The sequence below is a fragment of the Podarcis muralis genome, chromosome 11 (assembly GCF_964188315.1).
Source record: "Podarcis muralis chromosome 11, rPodMur119.hap1.1, whole genome shotgun sequence".
NCBI classification, from domain to species: Eukaryota; Metazoa; Chordata; class Lepidosauria; order Squamata; family Lacertidae; genus Podarcis; species Podarcis muralis.
This window is the reverse complement of record NC_135665.1, coordinates 41,760,574-41,781,903: the sequence shown is the minus strand read 5'-3', so window position 1 is coordinate 41,781,903 and position 21,330 is coordinate 41,760,574. Positions and strand designations below refer to the sequence as shown.

Genomic DNA, 21,330 nt, shown 5'->3' with positions numbered 1-21,330 from the left:
TTTGCAAATTAATATAAAAAAATTACCCTTTATATGTTTTTTTTTTTGTCAGATGAATTGTAGACCTCTCTAGGAGTTCTCCCTATTCCCAAGATAGATTCCAGGTGCTCATATCAACAACAGACATTCCTTGGAACTGTTTCATAGTTAGTTTCTGGAACATAAGCCCATCTGTGCTGTGGCTGAGGGAAATAAAGGGAAAGCAATGAGAAGAGAGCTTAAATGAGCCAGAGTTTCTCAGTATTCAACATAATCCCCATAGAAAGGTAGCCCCTTGCCATATCATGGTGACAAAGCGCCTGTCTGTAAACATGAAAACTGAAACAGCAATGTAGATTTTACACAATGTGTTTAATAAATTTAACTGAAATATAAATTAGAGATGAGAATTTTACTTCTATACAACTTTTTGTAAAATGTCTTCTTTCGTAGCTGCATCCTACTGTTAGGATATTTTAGAAAAGATTCATGGAAGATCCTTGCATCAGGAAATTGTGATTCTGTTCAGCTTTGCCTTACATCAAGCTATATCACTAGTGACACACTACCTCTTACAGCATATTGTAAATATGCAAGCTAGGAAATGCATGTCTATGTGGGGAAGTATGTGTCCCCAAAAGAGATGCAATTCCTCAGCTGCCTTCAGATGGCACCATAATTAGAAGAGGCACAAGCTTTTCTCTTACCTCTAACCCATCTCTCCTTAAAAAAGCAGATCTGCCTGGAGCAACTGACTTGACCCTATCTGTGATATATAAGAAGGAAGTCTTCCTTGCTCTGAAAGGAGGACACTTATTAGTTCCTCTGAAAAGAAAATTAATGATGTGCTTTCCAAAGGGAGAGTTATCTCTTGTCATGTGAATATCCTGCCTTGAAATCACTTACTGGAATAGAATGAGGTATTTTACTAGTCAAATGTAAGACCAGCTATGAGGACTATCAAATGCTGGTGGTGCCATGATAATCTTATACAGTGGTACCTCGGGTTACATACGCTTCAGGTTACAGACTCCGCTAACCCAGAAATAGTACCTCGGGTTAAGAACTTTGCTTCCAGCAGCCCCATTAGCCAAAGTGGTGCTTCAGGTTAAGAACAGTTTCAGGTTAAGAACAGACCTCCGGAACGAATTAAGTACGTAACCAGAGGTACCATTGTATGCAGTTTCTACACAAATTCCTTACCACAAGGAAGAACCAAGCCGACTGGTTGTTCATTTATTATTCTTTCTTAACCATGGATGGAATATCAAGATGCACTGTGTTATTGGTTTCCACAAGCCGCCTGCATTTGACTTGGTCCAGATATACAAAGCCTCAAGGAGTTGTATCTTCTTTTACTAAACTGCATATTCAGGGGTCACATTAGGAATCTGAAAGAGCATGGATACCTCTTGATGTGACTCATACACACATCTACTAAACTTGTAAGTTTATGCTACTTCAGGTAAGAAACTAGCAAAATGGAGATGAGTCTTGAAGCCAATGTGCACAACCCACCACATCACAGATCAGTGGCTTAGAGTTGAGGTGCTTGTAAATGTTGAATGTTTGTGGAAAACACTGATACAAAAAGCATTGTTTATTGCAATGCACCGTCTAAGAATGACTACAGAACTTGACACACACACAAAATCTAAGGAGTGGGTTTGACAATTAAGAGAACCTAGTTTACATCTTGGATCATGAATTCTTTAATAAAGGAATAGTATCTGGGTTGCAATATCAAACATAACAGTTGTTCTTGGTTGGGGTGCTTTTTGTTCGGAGCAGGTGGTCACTGTGGCTTAGGCAATGCAATAAGAAAAAAGGTGTATTTCAGGAGACCCTGAACATGGCTGGAGAGTTTACACTCTGCATCACATACGTTCTCTTAAAAAAAACCTCCAAAAGGAGCAGAGCAGAACAAAGGCATGGTGGCGATTGGCGTTGTCCTTGAGAACCCATTTTGCACCAATGGGGTAATTAAACAGCTGGATGTGCATGTGCAGCATGGCACACATAATCTCGGGTGAAATTCTGATACCACCTTTAGATAGTTCAGTTCATCCTTACAAAAGCATTGCTGCTCAGCGTCTCTTCCATCTTCCCTTTAGGAAAAGTGGATGCCTTTTGCGTTGAAGCCATGCAGAACACTGGAAAATGAAAATATTCATCTCTCACTGACATTTTATATGACATTAAGAGTGCCACTTGTAGGTGGTCCTGGGTCCCTCTGTGTCCAATTTCCAAGGCAAGAGAAAGTTCTCTCCTCTTTTTGTGCTCCTGCTTCTGAAGTCTTGGAACCAATAACTCTAAAACTCCTAATTTCACTACCGCACCTACTTCCTGCTACCCTCGGAACAAGATCTGTGGCAATTTTGTTTGTTTAGTCATTCAGTTCCTGCTCTCTCTGCCCTCCCCCCCGAAGGAGTCCAGTTGGCATTGGAAAAGCAGGTAGGGATATCATTTAAGAGCAGTTGGCAAGATTTAGGATATGGGCTTGCATAAGACTTCAGAAGCAGTAAAGAACCACCCAGGATTTCTGGCTTCTTCTTGGAGCCTGGGAGAAAACACCTAGTCCTCCTTTCCTCCACTGAAATCACTGCAGCCCAGTTCTATGGTTGGGCCAAGATGGCAGCCGTTCCTACAATCATCAGTCCAAAGGACTAGATGACAAGACCCCTCCTCTCAGCCTTGCTGATGTGGTCCAAAGGAAAGCAGAAATATACATTTGGCACCAGCTTGGCTGCAGGAAGGAGGTGTACAAGGCAACATTCAACCATCTTAGGGTCACCACCCAGGATCTGTGTAGGGTGTACTTAGCCTTTTATTCTCTCAAAGATGTCCCATAAGGCAGCAGAGGTTTATGGTTACGAGTTTTCCTTCTCCCAGATGGCACCTGTCAACCTCCAAAGGTACCCCATCTGCCCCTCACTACTCTCTACAGCACATGCGGAAACCACCTTTCTGACTGTTACACCCGCTATTGGTCTCGTCCACTCAATCTGCCAGAGCCTGTCCTAACTCCCCAAGGGTTGGAGACCCACTGGCTACCCTCATCTGGGCTTAGAAAATAACAGCCTGCCTCGTTTGCAGCTAGTGTGGCAGAGTAGTAGGCACAATCGTAAAAGTTCCCTTCCCGACCCCCAGGATGTACAATTTACACATTGGGGTCATTCACGTGTGCGGACTGGTCTCAAGCGCACTTCCTCTGACATTGCATATGCGGTAGGAAGAGTGGCCTGCCCAACTGGTAACACACCGCAAGGAAGGCAAAGTGCAGAAGCATCTAAGTATCAAGGGGAATCTCTCCCACCTCTGCCCTCCACACTTTTTTTCTTTTCATCTTGGAAATAGGAGGCCTCTGTTTAAAGGAGAGCATGCAATGCACCAAAGCTTGAAAGAAATGCCCTTGGCTTCACCTGATGAAGTCATCAATATCCATGACTCGCGCACGTTTTTCTGCATAACCAGTGTCTTTTAGGATTCCCTGTATGAAACTTCCAATACTGAAATCTTCTGGAATTTCCTGTCAATACAAAACAGAAAGCAGAGAATTTTGCTTATACAGCACGTATCAAACAAGTAGCAAGACACTGATGCTTACATGAAGCTTGTTTGGGGGAGGTGGAGAATGCTTGAAATGCTTACCAAGTTATTTTGTGAACAGTGAATCCGATAATTCTTTTCCAGCAGCTTTTTCACAGCATTGGAACTGAGGAGGAGGAGGAGGAGGAGGAGGAGGAGGAGGAGAAGGAGAAGGAGAAGGAGAAGGAGAAGGAGAAGAAGAAGAAGAAGAAGAAGAAGAAGAAGAAGAAGAAGAAGAAGAAGAAGAAGAAAGTCACGGCATATAGATCTTTCGGGATGAGGGTGGGCAAATACAAAATTCCCTTTTCAAATCCATTTCCCTCCAGCTGGAGCCCAAAACATCTGGAGAGCACCAGATTGTCTCCAGCTGTTTTGGACTACAATTCCCATCATCTCTGACCACTGGTCCTGCTAGCTAGAGATGATGGGTGTTGTAGTCCAAAAACAGCTGGAGACTCAAATTTGGGAAACTCTGCTCTAGTCTATAGATCCATGAGTGCATTCTAAGTTGTCTTGGTGACTTTTGGCTCTCAAGCTCCCTTCTTCCACAATGATTGAGATAGAAGAAAATGCTGAGAAGCTAGGTCCACCACCTTCTCCCTCCATTCTCTGCTCTTAGTTAATGAAAGATGGAGTGACATGACAATTCTTAGCAATCGAGTCATCGGGCCTAGTGCTTCCTATTGTCCACGAAACACACACACTTCTTCCAAGGTCCAGAAGAATAACACCCCACCCAGTCTCAGTCCACAATGGTGAGCATGATTAACAAGTCCGCCAAGGAGAAACGGTTGACTCTTGCAGGAGGAAAGAGACTGCCTTGCAGCACACCAAACATTTCCTCCAGTATGAGGTAACTTACTTAAAAACTGCAGCGAGTGTCTTGTTTTTCCTGACAAAGACTATCCTTAGTAGGCCATCCCACTCCTGAATAAAAATGAAAAATACACTTTGTTTAAGCAACCTTTTCAGAGGAGTTTACAGAGCTCCTGCTACCCACCACGCCTCCCCATTGCCCATTTCATTATGTTTGGGTTCCCATACATCTCTCAAGTACCCCAATCTCGCCTCTTCTTTTTCCTTCTTCAATCTGCAGATTAGCTGTGTGTCTGCCTGTTTTCAAAATTCTGCATCAAGGACAGAGAACCTGTGGCCTATCAGAAGTTGTTGGGCTTCAAATCCCCTCAGCACCAGCCAACATGGCCAATGGTCAGGGATGAGGAGCGGTGTAGTCCAAGCAACAGGCTGCCCATCCATTTACCTGCTAGTAGGATATGGCGGTATTCAAAATGTGTTTAACCCCCTGTGAGAGAAGCCACTATGAAAAGCCCCATTCAGGTTTTACAAATTTCTCCCAAGTCACAAGGAATGTGCTTTCAAATGCAGTATAATCAAGGCATACTTTGACAGGTCTCTACGTGGATACTCAATATTTAAAGACTTACATATCGCAACAGGTAGAACAGAGGCTGACGAGGACTCTGGCTTTCAAGGTACCACCCTGCTTTAGCCTCAGTGGAAACTATGAAGCCTTGGCATCAAAGCTTAGCACCATTAGGGCTTTTCATTCAAGCTAATGAAAGCTACCTTTTTACCACAAGGAAGAGATTAGCCCTCCTCTTTCCTCTCTAAAGGCTAAGCTTTGTTTTGCCAACACCATTCCAAATCACAAAATAATGCTCTGAAGAAGGCTCAGGTGCACTCTGAAGTTTCCACCTCATCATCTTGCTTTCTTATTAGTAACTGATGTTAACAAGGTGCGAAGCAGGGATGGGGAGCCTATGACCCTCTGGTTGCTATTGAACTCTAACTTCCATGATCCTTGACCACTGGCCAAGTTGGGCAGGGCTGCAGGGAGCTGGAATCCAAAAACATCTGGAGGGTCACAAATGCCCTATCCCTGGTGTAAAACGCTAGGCAACCTTCACAACAATGGTTGCTCAACTGTTGTTTAGATACTATCTTGAGGAGAATATTCAAAACAATACATTGAGGACCTTTACACATTAACTACGAAAGATGTTTTCATGCATATTATATTAATATCGATGCGTCTCACCTGAAAATTGATTGGCGGTGGAGGGTTCCTTGGCTCTATTCTCACAACACTGGATTCAACTTTGGGTGGCGGTTTAAAATTATTTTTCCCTACCTGTTAATCATTATAAAAGTTAGCTCTCAGGGAAAATAATAATAATAATTTTCAACCTCTTAAAAGCTTGCTTGCCCACCCTAGCCTTTGATCCACAAACCCAGTTTTGCTATTGCTTATTTTCCTTACCTTCATCAGATGATCGACGCGAGCTAATAGCTGAGTATTAACAGAGAGTCTGCAATATAAGGGAGAGCCTGGCTTTGCGACCAAGCGAAGAGCAAATTCTCTTTGAAACATGAGGACTGCGCACCTGGAAGTTAAAAATGAGTTGCAAGCATTGAGCCATACAGCCTTTAAGCAAGGCCAACAACTTAGCGACACTTGTTCATCAATAGCCTATGTACAGTTATGACTATTAAGAGGATACAGACAACAGTGAATGTAACAGAAGCTCTAATTAAACCCTGATTTCAAACCATTTCCTTTATTCATTTACTGCCTCCTCGCTATGTTTAAGGCAGCTGATGACAATATTATGGCAAGAAACAAATACCTGACATGTCAACGACAATGGAGATTCATTTGACTGGCACGTCAGGTATTTATTAATTGCTTCCATCAGATTTATATCTGTTAATTACTGATAAAACTAGAAACTTTGTGACAATGTCTATACCCCCCCTATTGGAAAAACATGTATCTTTTTCTGTCGATCATTGTTTTTAGTCCCCACCCCCAAATAATATTGTTTGAGAGAACTGTAATGCATCTAAAGATTTGCAGATGAAATCTAATGAAAACTCAACTTGGGAAATGAGACGGGAGAGCAAAAATAGGACAACCACCTTCAGTCTCCAAATGTCAGACTCCTTGGGGAGATGTAAAGTGACAATGCTTAGCTGTTTCGATTTCAAGAATAAACAGCTATTTGTGTACGATCCACATAGAGACACCTTCCTTCTTAGACATACTAATCATAACTCCGAATGTAAAAGATGAAAGTGTTTTTAGCATTCTAGCTTGACAAATTGCTCACCATTTGTTTTCTAAATCATTTGGTTGCTAATACCAACGCACTGGGTTGAAACCAACAACACATGAATAGATTCCTTCTTGCTTAATAGGACTTTCCCTTCCTCTTCATTTCCTGCACTCCCCAACCCCCCCCCCCAACCAACACCTTTTGAGCAGACTGGGGTGGGGGAGAGCATGTGGGGTCTGCAGAGAGGAAGGTGAAGTCCTGTTGTGTTAGTCAAAGTTTGCTCTGCCCAGTGCAGACACACCACAGGATACAAGTCATTCTCCATAGTTACCATATTGGCCTGAATATAAGCCTCACTTTCCCCCCCAAATTCTGACCGTGAAAAGTTAAAGTGTGGCTTAAATTTGCGACCTTACAGAAATGGGCTTTTATGATATCGCTGCTGAAACAGACATACGGTAAAACAGAACAAAAATTTTTTTATTGCCGATTTGCAAGCTTGAGACTGTTCATTTGTCATTTATGGGTGTGAGTGCATGCGGAATTTCAGCAATTGAATAGTGATTTGCGATTTTAGCAATTGTACAGTAACTTTTGCGGGCTTGCAAGATCAAAGGCTTAAATTGGCTCCGAGTTACAATTCTACCAACCGCAGCAATTTTCAGCCTGTAACCCAATTTTAAGCGAGTGGCTTATATTCGGGTATTGTCTCTCCCCTCCCCCCGAATTTTAAAGGTGCAGCTTATTTGCGGGTGTGGCTTATATTCGAGCCAATACGGTAATTATGTGTAAAAAGCACCTAAAATCCTAAAATCTATTAGATACAATATAGTTGTACCTGAAGAAAGGCCGGTGCAGCAGTAGCTTAAAAACAAAGGGGGAGGAAATCTGAAAACAAGGGAAAAAGTGTTAATTTCTTGGTAGGTTTATTACTGCAAGCCATAAATTATATTGGCCCTTTCCCCAAATCGGTTGGTTTTGCTCTTACTTGATAAGGCAAGTTAGCCACACAAGCATCAAAGAAGGGCAGGTCACTTTTCAACACATCTCCAATCTTTATTTCAAGTTTGTTAGCCAGAGGCCTGGGACAAAACAAAATTATTCCATTAATACATTTCCAAGACAGGTTCTAGGTGAAAAACAGTTTCATTCCACCGCTTTTTGCACTTACGTGCCCTGGACTCTCTTCTGAAGTTCACCAGCAAGCTTTACGTCCAATTCACAAGCAATAACCTGAAAAAGAATCCTATACAAATCACTGCATATATGATCCATACACATTGTAGGATTTTGTACCTATGTAGAATCATGATGGAACGTGAGCCGCATAAGAACCAAGTGTTTTATAGAAGCATTTTCATTTCATTTATTTTACCTGATTTCCCCTCTGAAATGAAGCCCAAAGTGGCTAACAGCATCATAGAAAAAAACAAATCTACTGATTTCAGCAGATAACAAAACTCTATAAATCTGCCGATGAAAATGTTATAAGACTATAAAGAAAATTTATAACCAAGACAATTTCAGTGAACAATTCAAACAAAATTCAGCAACATATCTGTAAAGAGGGGGATAAAGAAATACAAGACACAGTTTGGCCAAAAAGATACACATTTTTATCACCAATCCAGCACCTAGACCATTAGTTTAGTAGAATGAAGGAGAATGGTAGAAGATTCAGAACAGACAAGAGGAAGTTCTTCACACGTTGCGCAGTTACAACATTTATACTCTGTGCTTTAGCCAAAAGCTTCTCTAAGTGGCTTACAAAAATAAATTCTAAAACCATCGTCACCGTCAGGCTCACAAAAATACCTGAAAGATGAGGAAAAAGGGGAAAGCAAACTCAAGCATAGGATCTAAGAGTTCTCTCTGTAGTGCAGTTCTCTTCCCAACTCCCCCAGTAGCCAAATGTGAATAAAAAGAGAAGAACATCTTTATTACTTGGAAGTTCTTTACCTTTTTCACTTTTTCTAACATTTTTACTGTCATGTTTCCAGTGCCAGGACCAACTTCTAGAACAACATCAGTAGGGTACAAGGAAGCCTGAAAGTAAGTAACATTGGAAATTACATGAAAAACTGGTTTTAGAAAAGCAGCAAGTACAATAATACCTCTGGTTATGAATGGGATCCGTTCCGGAGGCCTGGCCACATCCTGAAAACTTTGTAACTGGAGGCGCCCTTCTGCGCACGCGATTGAGCGCTTCTGCGCTTGCGCACATGGCAAAACCCGTAAATGTGTTTGCCGCGTTCGCAACCTGAGGTTTACGTACCCAGAGGGATACATAAGCAGAGGTACGACTGTACTTGACAGAAGTACTAGCTTGGCCAATATCAGATGGCACATTAAAGTAGCTCTGATCCAGTAGTCTGTAGGAGGATCAGGACAATGAGAAGGGAAGTCATCATCTTGGCTTCCACCTGGTGTTGAAGAGCCTGGTGCGCAGACCTAGTTGTCACGTCAGCCACAGACCTTCATGCCGATCTGGAATGGCCACAACTACATGCCTGGCTCGTGAGAGGCGACACCTGAAGAATATTGAGGTTCAATGACAACCTCAACCATTCTGGCTTCCCATCCACAGGCTTTTGTGTGATAGGCATGGAGGAAAGAAGTTGAAGGTGTCAGTTGTCTTGGCCTTTTTGTAGGAAGGCCCAGAGCGGGATCTTCAACCAAACATGTTGAGAAGACAAGCAGCCACCCTTAGAGAAATCCCATCTAAGCCACTCTCCCACCCTTATTAGGTTCTCATCATTTAGCAAGGTGCTTTATAATAAAATAGATAATAATAATAATAATAATAATAATAATAATAATAATAATAATAATAATAATTTTTTATTTGTACCCCGCCCATCTGGCTGGGCTTCCCCAGCCACTCTGGGCGGCTTCCATAGAAACCAAAAATACACTAAAATATCAAACATTAAAAACTTCCCTGAACAGGGCTGCCTTTTTGAATCAGATGGTGCTTTTGAGGACACCACCTGTTCATAAATACCGAACTCGAGACCTACACAGAGTTCTCAGGATCTGACCAAGCCTTCCCCTGAGCCTCTGAATAGTAAGGCTGCAAGCTGTTTCACTTATTATTTGGGGCACAGACACACAAATCATTTTAAGCCATTTTACACTAAATGAGTTGCATTCAACTGAGTTTTATTCAGCGAAGAAGTATTGAAATTAATGAACTTAACTTAGTCATATTCATTAATTTCAGAGGCTAAGCTCCAAGTAAAACTTAGCTGAATACCGCCAATGTTGTTTAAACTTAAAATAATGTTCATTATTTTCATACGGATGCTGTCTAATTGTTCTTCTCAATATCGTTCTTCATTTCTAGAAATCAAGTGATAGTGTTTCACAGTGTAGTCATATACATGTCTACTTAGGAGTAAGCTATTGAGGTTTACTCAAAGGTAAGTGGGCATAGGATTGCAGCCTTAGCCATTCACCTTTAAACACTTCTCCTTATATAAAAAATGCTTATTACCTACCTTTTCTATAATGCTGTTAACAATGAGGGGATTTTTCAAAATATGTTGACCGAGTCCAGTGTTGAACCTGATACCTATTAGTAAAGACAAAATAGTAGACAAACAAAAAGAAAAGTTAATCACAGTGCTGTTTACATTTGTTAATGAACTGCAGCATTTAATAGTCTTCAACTTTATTATAAAGCATAAGTCAAACATCCACTACCTCTTCCCATCTGTAATTGAAGAGTGCATGAAGGACCAGCTGTTGAATCTTAGAACTGGAATCAGAGTTGCAAGGGAGCCGCAAGGGTCATCTAGTATGAACCGCTGCAATGCAGGAATATACAGGTGGCTAATAAAGCCTGGGACCTTGGCGTTATAAACACCAAGCTCTAACAACTAAGCTAACTGGTGTTTTGCTCCTGCCTAAGCAGCCAACATGGATCACTTCCTGGCCGTGGCGAAGGGGCTTGAATAATAATAATAATAATAATTTATTATTTATACCACTCTAGGCGGCTTCCAAAAGAATATTAAAATACTGTGATACATCAAACGTTAAAAGCTTCCCTAAACAGGGCTGCCTTCAGATGTCTTCTAAAAGTCTGGTAGTTGTTGTTCTCTTTGACATCTGGTGGGAGGGCGTTCCACAGGGCGGGTGCCACTACCAAGAAGGCCCTCTGCCTGGTTCCCTGTAACTTGGCTTCTCGCAGTGAGGGAACCGCCAGAAGGCCCTCGGTGCTGGACCTCAGTGTCCGGGTAGAACGATGGGGGTGGAGATGCTCCTTCAGGTATACTGGACCAAGGCCGTTTAGGGCTTTAAAGGTCAGCACCAACACTTTGAATTGTGCTCGGAAACGTACTGGGAGCCAATGTAGGTCTTTCAAGACCGGTGTTATATGGTCTCGGCGGCCGCTCCCAGTCACCAGTCTGGCTGCTGCGTTCTGGATTAGTTGTAGTTTCCGGGTCACCTTCAAAGGTAGCCCCACCTTCTCTGAATAACTCAGAGAAGCTATGAACTATGCCGAGCAGGGCACCCAAGATGGACAGGTCATAGTGGAGAGTTTTGACCAAACGTGATCCACCTGGAGCAGGAACTGACAAGCCACTCCAGTATCCCTGCCAAGAAAACTCCATGGACAAAGACAACAACAAGCAGCCAACAACACAGCTACCCTGCTTGGTACAGGTGGTACAGGTAGCGATCCAATTTACATGCATTTATATGCCTTCAGGACGTCATACACAGTTCTCCTTCTACCCTTTACCTTCACAACAATCCTGCGAGGTAGGTGAGGCTGAGCGATCACGACTGACCCAGTGACACTCGGGGCACTTTGTAGCTGAGCAAGGATTCAAAACAGGCTCCCTTCGTATCCCATGTCCAACTTTCTAACCACTACCTCACAACTCTGTTTTTATCTAGTACACGTTTTATGCCACCTTTTGAAATGATGCAACAAATTCGCGAGGCCGGGCTAGACTGGGAGACGGCGGACCCTGGGCCAGCGTCACCCCGGTGACTTTGATGGCTCAGTAGGGAACCGAATCCCGGTCCGGCGGCACTCTAACCACTACACCGCACCGCCTGCTCCCTGTGGCAAGATCAGGTCAGGAAAGGAACCTGGGAAAAGTCAGTTCCCGTCTCCGTCCGCTGGAGTCTTTCCTCCTCTCACCTGGCGCTTTTCCTTCTGGGCGCTGCTGCCTCGAGCGCGGCTGCTTCTTTACCTTCGGCATGATCAGTATCACGGTCAGACCCCCACCAGCCCACGTTGCTTTCCTCGCTGTCGCGGAGAGTTCCGGGGAGGAAGCCGTCACGCGCACAGCCTGCTGGGACAAGTAGTTTTATCTATTCAGTGGCTGAACACGGCCAAGCCTTTCTGGCGACTACATTTCCCGAAAAGCCCCGCGATCAAGACTCTCCCATAGAGATAAGGCAAATGATAGACCGTGGGAAGTGGGTCGAGAAATTGGTCCTAGGCGCCTTCTTCAGACGCCACCTGGTGCTGGAGAATCAGTGGCAGAGCTTTGTGGCACCTCGAAAAACGCAGCACGTTTATTGTGGCTGAAAGCTCGGCCCACCTCCTCACTACACGTGGCTGGGGAGGGGACTGTGACGCGCACGTCAGGATCACACTTGGTGCAGGAAGTGGACGACAGTAAATGGAAAGTTGTTGATCTTTAAGGTGCCGCAAGACTTCGGGCTGGTTTTGCTGCAGCAGGCGAACAGGTTGCCCGTCTGAAACTCGGGGTGCTGGCCAAAGCCGTTAGGGATGATGATGACAGGCAGCCAGAAGAACGCCCCATAAAATGCGAGCGCCGTATAGTTCTCTCCCAAAGATATCAAGGGTAAAGAGAGTGCATTCACTTGTCTTAAATTACCGTTTCGAATAGACCTTGTTTATTTGTACACCACCCTTCACCCGAAGGTGCCTTACCAGATAAAAACCAAAAAAATACATACTGTAATAAGTAACAATAATAATAAGCCCCCCACCCGGAGTTCAAGAGGCCATAAAGATATGTAACGAAGGCGGCAGGCAAGTCTCCCTGGGAAGACTTCAGCACAGGGAGAGCCACTGCAGAAAAGGCTCCTCTCGTGGAGGAGGCAGACGAAGAAAAGCCTCAGGTGACGATCGTAGAGACCAGATCGCTTCATATCCGGAGAGGCGGCCTTCAGGCGAGTTTTAATTTTCCTTTCCCCACTTAACGCCTCACGCTCGCCCGAGCAGCTGCAGGCCTCGGTAACCACGGCGACCCGAGGGAGGGGAGGGAACAGGGAAGTCGAGGGCGGCGTCGAGCCGCGATGACGTCAGTGGGCCGCGCCGCCTCGCCCTGGCACGGTGTGAGAGCCCCGGCTAGTGGCGCGAGCTTCGGAATAAGTGGGATCCGCGTGCGCGAGACCGAGATCGCGGGTAAGGAGCTCAGCCCTGGGCAGGAGGAAGCGGGGCCGCGCGTGCGCGTGCGCGTCACATACCCACAGAGAGCGAGCCTCCCCCGGCCCACCACTCCGGGCAGGTCCACTTGCGTGAGGGGGCGGCGATGGCGACGGCCGGCAGCCTGCCTGCCGTGCCATCCCTCGAGCAGGCGAGGAGCCCGGAGGCTCCCAGATGCGAGTCCTCTTCCCACCCTCCTCGGGAGTCCAGAGCTCTTGTTCGCCTTCAGGATCTGGAGTGGGGAAGCGGGGCTTGTGTCTTGTGACTGGGCTGCCTGTACCGGTCGACCTGTGGGGAGAAATCGGGGTGGGAGTCACGACCGTGAGGCAGGGCTGCCAAGTGTGGCAGAAGAGGACACGGCCGTCGCACCTGCCCTCAGGTAGGAGCTTCTTCCGTGTCGACCTGCTGCCCTAAAGTCGTCTGGTGAATGCTGAGAGCTCCCTTGCACTGTTGGTCCGCAAAAAGGTTCGAAGAGCCTGTTGGATCTGGCCATCGGTCCATCCAGTCCGGCATCCTGTTCTCACAGTGGCCGACCAGGTGCCTGTGGGAAACCCGCAAATAGAACCAGAGCTCACAAGAGCAGCTTCCACCCCCCTCCTGCGATTTCCAGCAACCGTTATTCTGGAATTGACGGTGGAGGCACTGCTAGCCTTATACTCCATGCATTTGTCTATTATTATTATTTTTTAAGCCATCCCACGGCCTCCTGTGGGAGAGAGTTATGCCGTGTAACTATACACTGCTTGAAGAAGTGCTTTCTGTAATCTGTCCAACGTTCAGCTTCAATGGATGTCCACAAGTTCCCATGTTATGAGAGAGAGAGAGAGAAAATATTTTTCTCTATCCACTTCCTCCATGCCATGCATAATTTTATAAACTTCTGTGGTGTCACTTCTCATCTTTTCTCTAAAGCATTGTAGCTTTTCCTCATAGGGGAGTTCCTCCTAGCTCAGCATTGTCTACTTTGACTGGCAGAGGTTCTCCACAGTTTCATGCAGGACCTTTGGGAGGCAAGGGGGAAGCCATAGTTCATAGCAGAGCATCTGCTTTGCATGCAGAAGGTCCCAGGTTCAGTCCCCGGTATCTCTCGCCCTGGAGAGCTGTTGCCATTCAGTGTAGGCAGTGCTGAGCCAGATGGACCAGTAGCCTGACTGTGTATAAACCAGCTTTTTATGTACCTGGAGTCAGCAGAGATTGAACCTGGTACCTTCTGCGTGCAAGACTTATGCCCTACCACTGAGCTATGGTCCTTCTCCCAAGAACCTGCAGAGTTCAGTTTCTGGGCAATGAAGGGGAGGGACTGATTTTTTTTGTAGTAGCACCTTCTCTTTGAAATCATGACCTTTCCAAATTAAGGGGACATGTCCAGTGACAATACTGTTCACTGGGTCACACAGGCTTATGTGCATGGGCATGTTTCTGGAATAGACTGGGCTGCAGAAGAATAACTGTCACTGGGGAAGCAGAGCCTATTGCATTTTCAGTGGGTAGAATTGTTCAACATTTTTCTCTTGACCTTATATAAATGATGCTTTTGGGTAGTATTTTTATTACTAGCATTTGCCTTCTATTCATGTGCTCTTTCCTTAAATCCTAAAATACGCATCTCAGTGAATTGTTCATTAAACATTAACCAACAAGCAAACACATGTCTTCAAACATTTTATAGGGCCAGTTATGCTTCTACCTGAGTGTAAAGCATTAATAGGATTATAGATGCAATTCAGAATTATTCACAGAACTGGGAATTTGGTCTTTTAAAAAACTTTTTTCTTTTTTTGCAATTTAAAAACTGGCTAGATTTTTTTTGACAACCAAGTATACTTCAAGGGCTCCTTCTCCTGTAAGTTCTCTGTTTTCCCATTCAGCTGCTCATTTCTGAAGATTTGCTTTGCCTGAGCACTGAATTGTTATTGTTTTCTGTTATAGTTATATTTCAACTTTATATTGAGGACACACTATGGTGGTAAATTTTGTCAGTGCTGCATTTTTATTTCCCTTATTCACAGTGCAATCCTAATTAAGTCTACTCAGAAGTAAGTCCTATTGAAATTAGTGGAGCTTTCTTCCATGTAACTAGGTGTTAAGACTATACCCCAAATCACTTAAGCTGCAATCCTACCCCCACTTAACTGGGAGTGAGTCTCATTGAACTCTCTGGAACTGTACTTTTCAGAAGACATGATGACTCTAACACTAGAGACATGGTGTGCAGAATTGCAATATGATAGCATGATTGAGAACTCAGATATGTATGTGGAAAAGAGTTGTGTTTGAAATTAGCCAGGTGCTAGGCGCATTTTGCACCTGGCTATCGACCACTTGCAATCAAGTGAAGATGCCTGTATGCCAGGATGATGCCCGACATCTCCACCATCTGGGGATGCATGCATTGGATCATGACTGCTTTCACACACTTTTACCGTACCCTGTAGAATTCTATCTATTATATTTTATCGGCACAATCAGAATGAATTTCAGGAACCCAAATGCTTTTTCTGTGCAGCCTGAGCAGGGGTGAGACCAAGAGGGGGATCTCGTCATCTGGGCAGCCCAGGACCTCCATCTACACTGCCCAGGCTTGCACCCTGGGGAGGTTACTTTGGTGCTGCTAATGCAAATATTATACTTCATTCCCTGCCCCCACTCCATTGCTTTGTGTAAAAGCTTAACATATTAACACCTCAAGGACAAAGCTTGCTGCTTGTGCCTCAGCCCTGAGTCTGTAAGGACAGCAGGGCTCTGCAGGCTGTGTTGTGTAAGTTTACACCTTTCTTTAATAAAGCACTAGAACTGGCCATTCTGGCATTTTTTTACATCCTTTGGTATCCCTGCACCAAGCTACTTTGGGCCTGCGGATCAGGACACACAACTGCAAATGTGTTCATAGTCACCTGAGAATACACCTCATTGAACTCAGGTAGTACTTGCTTCAACAGTATAGAGGTATAAATAAGAAAGCTTGCATAACTTTTTTGAATAATTCTCTGTAAATGTTTACCTTTTGTATACATTGTGAGCCTAGTAGAACAGTTTTGTTTGCTTCCCAGTTTCCTTTTAATTATGCTAAAATTGTTTCCCCTTCTAAATTTGACAAAGTTGTATTTTTGCAATCTTGCTAATGAAACATTGAGGTTCTATTATTTCTGTTTATTTTTAATCAGATAGTTGGGTCACTGTAATTCACATTTTAAAAGGGGAAGACTTTTGAGAACAAATTTATGTTCTGTGAAAAATAACTAATTACAATTATCTGTTCAGCAGAATTGGTTTTTTGTGCACGCTGAAACAGATGCCTAAAAGAATGCAAATATACCTGGAAAATGCCTCCTTCTGTGTGTTTAATGCTGAAGTTCTACAGTCCAGGCTTTCATTGAAACGTAGAACATTTTGAGAGCAGATTGGGAGCTGAGAAATTATAAATGGAACTACAGTTGTACCTCGGGTTACATACGCTTCAGGTTACAGACACTTCAGGTTACAGACTCCGCTAACCCAAAAATAGTACCTCGGGTTAAGAACTTTGCTTCAGGTTGAGAACAAAAATCGCGCAGTGGCGGCTCGGTGGCAGCGGGAGGCCCCATTAGCTAAAGTGGTGCTTCAGGTTAAGAACAGTTTCAGGTTAAGAATGGACCTCCGGAACGAGTTAAGTACGTAACCAGAGGTACCACTGTAGTTTCCTTAAGAAAATGGAACAGGGAAAGCATTTGATATTGTAATTGTATAAATGGGTAAGATTTCTGTTTGTTGTTTTTGGAGTTGAGACAGCTGCTTCTGATTCAGATTTTGCTCTGTGTATTGTGCTTTGGAGAAGAGCATTTTTTAAAAAAATTATTGGTATTTGTAAATGCTTTTCATATTTGTTAGCCACCTTGAACATTTCATGGAATGGCAGAGAAGTGTTACCGTAAGTGGTGCAGGATGTTTCAGTGTTTCAGAGGCTTCTTGCTGCGAGGGAAACTTGAATCGTTTGCTTATTTTCTCTTTAATATGTGTGACTCCAGTTCTAAAAAATTGCACGTATTATTTGTCTTTGTGGAATTAAACCAATGCCCCATCTGTACCTTACATTTAAAGCAGTATCATACATGTATCCATGGATTTCAACAAGTCTACAGTAAGCATGTCTAATGTTGGCTTTCACTCTATATACTCAGTCTTAATATGATATATAGTGGTTCAATTAAATATTGATTTAAAATCTTGGGTTCAGTGAATACTTAAATTTCCAAATACAGTAACAGGTGAAGTTGCCATATAGAAACTCAGATATATAAGCTAGGCAGCAAATAGCTCCTTAAATTAGGCTTAGTCACCAAACAGGAATGCCTAGTTGCCATTTTTGGGCAAGACAACTTGAAAATTGTATTTTTCAGTATGACTTTTTGGTTCTGAAATTTATTCTAATTGTGCAGATAAAATATAATGGATAGAATTCTACAGGATGTGTTGCTAGTGTGTGAAAACAGTCAAGATCCAGGGATCCCCAGGCATTCACCTCCAGAGGGTGGAGACGTCAGGCACTATCCTGGTGCCAAGGCAGCTTCACTTGGTTGCAAGTAGTCAATAGTCAGGTGCAAATTGTGCCTGGTGAATTTTGAATGCTGCAATATAGAATAGTTAAATAGTGTATATACTTATGTCAGTGGGTTTCTCTTGAAATATCTTTGACAGATTTTCATGGATCTCAATAGTGCCAGTAGCATTGTTCTTCAGGTCTTGACCCAAGCCACCAGTCAAGATACCGTTGTGCTGAAACCTGCCGAAGAACAACTGAAACAGTGGGAGACACAACCAGGGTTCTATTCAGTATTGTTGGTAAGTCTTAAGTCATTATTGCTTCCTTCCCCCCCCCCCCCCTTCACTCCTCTGACTTCTTTCTTGGTCAAGATATATATTGCTCATCCCAATGTATTTTTTTTTTTTTAAGGCAAAGGTGCTGTTTCTTGTAGCAGTTAATAAATTTTCAGCAGAGTTTTAGCATTGAGGAAGGTAGACATTAGGGCTTATGGAAGCTATTTTGTCTTTTCACTAGAACCTCAAGGTCCACCAACTGAGATGTAGGATTTAATTATTTGTTTTTGTAGATTTACAGGATACCTGCAGTCCACTCCTGCCTGCCATTTGTGAACTGGATAGGAAGTGGGTGATGGGAAGCTCCCTAACTTATTGTAAGGTTTGAGGCTGACACAGTCACAGGCAAGGGGGCTCGGTACTCCTCTTTCCTTTACCTCTCCACTCAATATGGCACCATCCCTTCTTCCTCGTCTTCAAGGCTGGGTATGTTTAGCCTGGAAAAGAGGAGACCGAGAGGAGATATGACCGGACATCTCCAGATATCTTAAGGGCTGTCACATGGAATAGGGAACAAGCTTATTTTCGCCTGCTCTGGAGGGCAGGACTCAAACCAATGGCTTCAAGTTACAAGAAAGGAGATTCCAACTAAACATATGGAAAAACTTTCTGGCAGTTAGAGCTGTTGGGCAGTGAAACAGACTCCCTCAAGAGGTTGTGGACTCTTCTTTCTTGGAGGTTTTTAAGCAGAGGCTGGATGGCTACCTGTCATTGGTGCTTTAGCTGAGATTCCTGCAATTCAGAGGGTTGGACTGGATGAGCCTTGGGTGCCTTCCAGCTGTTACGATGCTATGATTCCTTGATAAGACTTACATGGGCCTTGAAGCTAAGGAACAAGAGAGTGGGTAGCAGTGCAATTCTGTACATGTTTACACATAAGCAAGTTCCAGTGTCTTCAGTGGGGCTCACTGCCGGGCAAGTGTGCATAGAATTGTGGCTCAGTACATATCGACATTATTTCTACATATGTCTATTATATCTATATACGATGCTTGGACCTCACTCATTCACTGACAGAGATATCAAAGGGGGGATAATTTTAAGTCTGAAAACAGTATCTTTCTTTTACGCCCCTTGAAATTCAGAATACGCCTGCCTCATCTAGGGATCAGCAGTGAGCATGTCCAGCCAGACCTGAAATAGAACGGTGGGCTTCAGAAGTTCATTCGCCAGCAGATGCGGTGTTGATTGAAATCAGCATTAATAGCAAGTGGCGCAGTGGCTCCGCTTGCATGTAAAACTAAACCATAACTCATGGTTTATTAGACAACGCTGTGTGGGCACAAAGTCTGAGCTTTCCAGCTTCACTCCTCTGTTCTGCAAGTGGGTCCACAGACCATTCAGAGGGTATCTTAGTGTTGCATCAAAACATAGGCTCCTGGCTTGTTTTGCCCTGACACATCGTTATTGCTAAGCCAGTGTCAAGGCCATGGCTTCAAGTTGGCTTGCGGCTGCAGCTTGTTTGCCAAAGCAAACCGTGGTCTCAGGTTCAGACATAATGCTGAGTTCAGCTCTTTTGGAAAGGAGGAGGGAAGCAGAAGTATTTGGCTGCTTGCACAGCCTTCGCCTACCTGGTGCCCTCCAGCTGTTTTGGACTACAACTTCCATCAGCCTCAGCTAACACGGGTGTCCTGGCTGGGGCTGATGGGAGTTGTAGTCCAAAACTGCTGGAGGGCACTAGGTTGGCCGATCCTGTCTTAGCATTATGTGCAAACATGACCAGTCTTTCCTGCATATTTAGATACTCCTTGTGTGAAACAGAAACATACAGTTGCAAAAACCGAAGGCGAGGAAGGAAGCACACTTGCTTTTCTAGTTTACTCTGACCTAAGTCCTTTCCAGCAAATAAGGGAATTTATTTGTTTCCAATTAACAAAGCTGAATTTGCCCTCAAACCTTAAAATTTGAATGTCTTTCTACCTCTTCTAATTAAAAGCAGCCCCAAGGCTACTTATGTTAATTCATTTAATTGAATAAGAATTTAACGTGGCTCACATTTCATAAGATGGAAACAGAGTTTGGACAGATGATTTATTGATGTGATAGCTGATGGCGTGGAATATTAATTTTTAGCAATGTTATATAAAAGACAGAATTTGGAATCATACACCTCACTGTGTGCAGACATAATGATAAACTGCTGCTGCATGCTGCTCTCTTGCTCCTTGCAAGTTGGATATAAATAAACAAGGAAGTCTTGACTTTACATTGCATCCAAACCAGGGATTGTGGCTTGTTTCTGCCTAACAATCCCCCATTTACTAGTCATCCTTAAGCCATGTTGCTTTAATGGACTCTGACTTGTTAGTATACTATGATCTTTATTTAGGTGCAATAGGTAGCCAAGTCTTCATGGTTTGTTATTCCCACTCATACCAAGGGAAGAGTGAAGTGAGAGCAATTGGGCAGCATATACCAGTGTGTTGCTTGGTTATAGTTAACCATGAAAAGTCAGAAGCCCTAGCATATTTTAAGTGTTAACTTGGTCTCTGTGTGCAAGAATCCTAATGTTAGCAATGCTCTCCTTAATTCTGTTAAAATTTCGTCAGGCCAATTGATGAAATGGATGGTGGCGATCTCACCCTACTCAGTTACTAATTACTGAGTGCTGTGAGCTTCCTTACAAGCCAGGATCTTAACTTCAAACCATGGTTTAAGATCCTGGCTTGTTCAGGAGCAAGTAACCATAGTTTCCCGGTTTGAATGAAACATGAAACTGTGGTTAATAAGAGACTTCCCAGTTTAATGACAACTGTGCTGAAGGGGCTGTGTGAGAAAGAGAGCTTAATATGCCAAGGTACTGTAGCCTGAAGCAGGCCTCTGAATTTGTTTGACAAAGCTTGCTCATTTTGCTGAATAATGTCTATGTTCTCTCCTTTTGATGTGCAGACTAATGATCTTTTGATAATTCTGCCTTCTGATTTTGAAAGTGCTGGATATTGGGCCTATTTTTGGTACATTTGATAGGAATTTATTTGCGGTTGCTTGTATGAGAACTGGGGGATGTTTCCATCCTTCTCATGTGTGATTACCGTATTTTTCGTCCCATAGGACGCTCCGTCCCATAGGACGCACCTAGTTTTTTTGGGGGGGAAATAAAGGAAAAATTTTTTTCCTTTATTTTCCCCCCAAAAGCAGGTTGGGGAAACCGAACCAGGTCGGGGAACAGCGGGATGGCGGCGCTGCGCCTCCCTGCTGTCGCCCGAGCTTGTGGGGCTGGCCGATGTCTGCCCGGCGTGAGGGGCGCTCTGCTTCAGGGCGCCCTGCCTGCCGGGCGGCAGGCTGCTATCCGCAGCGTGGGGAGCCCTGCGGGGAACTCCTGCAGGCCTCCCCACGCTGCGGGTGTCTGCCTGGCGCAAGGACCTCCCGCAGGGCTGCCTAGGCTGCGGATGTGTTCCCGAAGCGCCGGGCGCT

General features: G+C 43.9%; 2 protein-coding genes across 6 annotated transcripts in view; one reads left to right on the top strand and one right to left on the bottom strand.

The window, feature by feature from the left end:
• Positions 1 to 1,564: 1,564 nt before the first annotated feature.
• On the bottom strand, positions 1,565 to 12,785 carry DIMT1 (DIM1 rRNA methyltransferase and ribosome maturation factor). The gene is made up of 13 exons (XM_028748264.2): positions 12,624 to 12,785; positions 11,803 to 11,953; positions 10,145 to 10,218; positions 8,604 to 8,690; positions 7,816 to 7,877; positions 7,633 to 7,726; positions 7,483 to 7,532; positions 5,849 to 5,972; positions 5,627 to 5,719; positions 4,430 to 4,494; positions 3,631 to 3,694; positions 3,402 to 3,508; positions 1,565 to 2,132 (listed from the first exon to the last, which is right to left on the bottom strand). Exons 1-13 carry the CDS (start codon positions 12,783 to 12,785, stop codon positions 2,090 to 2,092), a joined length of 1,176 nt encoding a protein of 391 aa, XP_028604097.2. The 3' UTR covers positions 1,565 to 2,089.
• Positions 12,100 to 21,330, top strand: part of IPO11 (importin 11) — a 70,949-nt gene continuing 61,718 nt past the window's right edge. The window contains exons 1-2 of one of the 5 annotated variants that reach the window (XM_028748261.2): positions 12,100 to 12,475; positions 17,737 to 17,880. In XM_028748261.2, coding sequence (XP_028604094.2) covers positions 12,437 to 12,475; positions 17,737 to 17,880 — 183 coding nt within the window. In that variant the 5' untranslated portion in view covers positions 12,100 to 12,436. Of the gene's footprint in view, positions 12,476 to 12,682; positions 12,807 to 12,891; positions 13,042 to 13,207; positions 13,442 to 17,736; positions 17,881 to 21,330 lie in introns of those variants that run through there. The other 4 variants (XM_028748258.2, XM_028748262.2, XM_028748259.2 and 1 more) reach the window with 4 other exon arrangements.

Excerpts from the sequence above, each read along its gene's own strand:
- DIMT1 (XM_028748264.2), bottom strand. The coding sequence starts at position 12,785 with ATGAAGCGATCTGGTCTCTACGATCGTCACCTGAGGCTTTTCTTCGTC. Across the intron at positions 5,973-7,482 it reads CTGCACCGGCCTTTCTTCAG|GTGCGCAGTCCTCATGTTTC; the intron begins GTACAACTATAT and ends TTTAACTTCCAG. Across the intron at positions 2,133-3,401 it reads GATATTGATGACTTCATCAG|TGTTCTGCATGGCTTCAACG; the intron begins GTGAAGCCAAGG and ends TTCATTTTCCAG.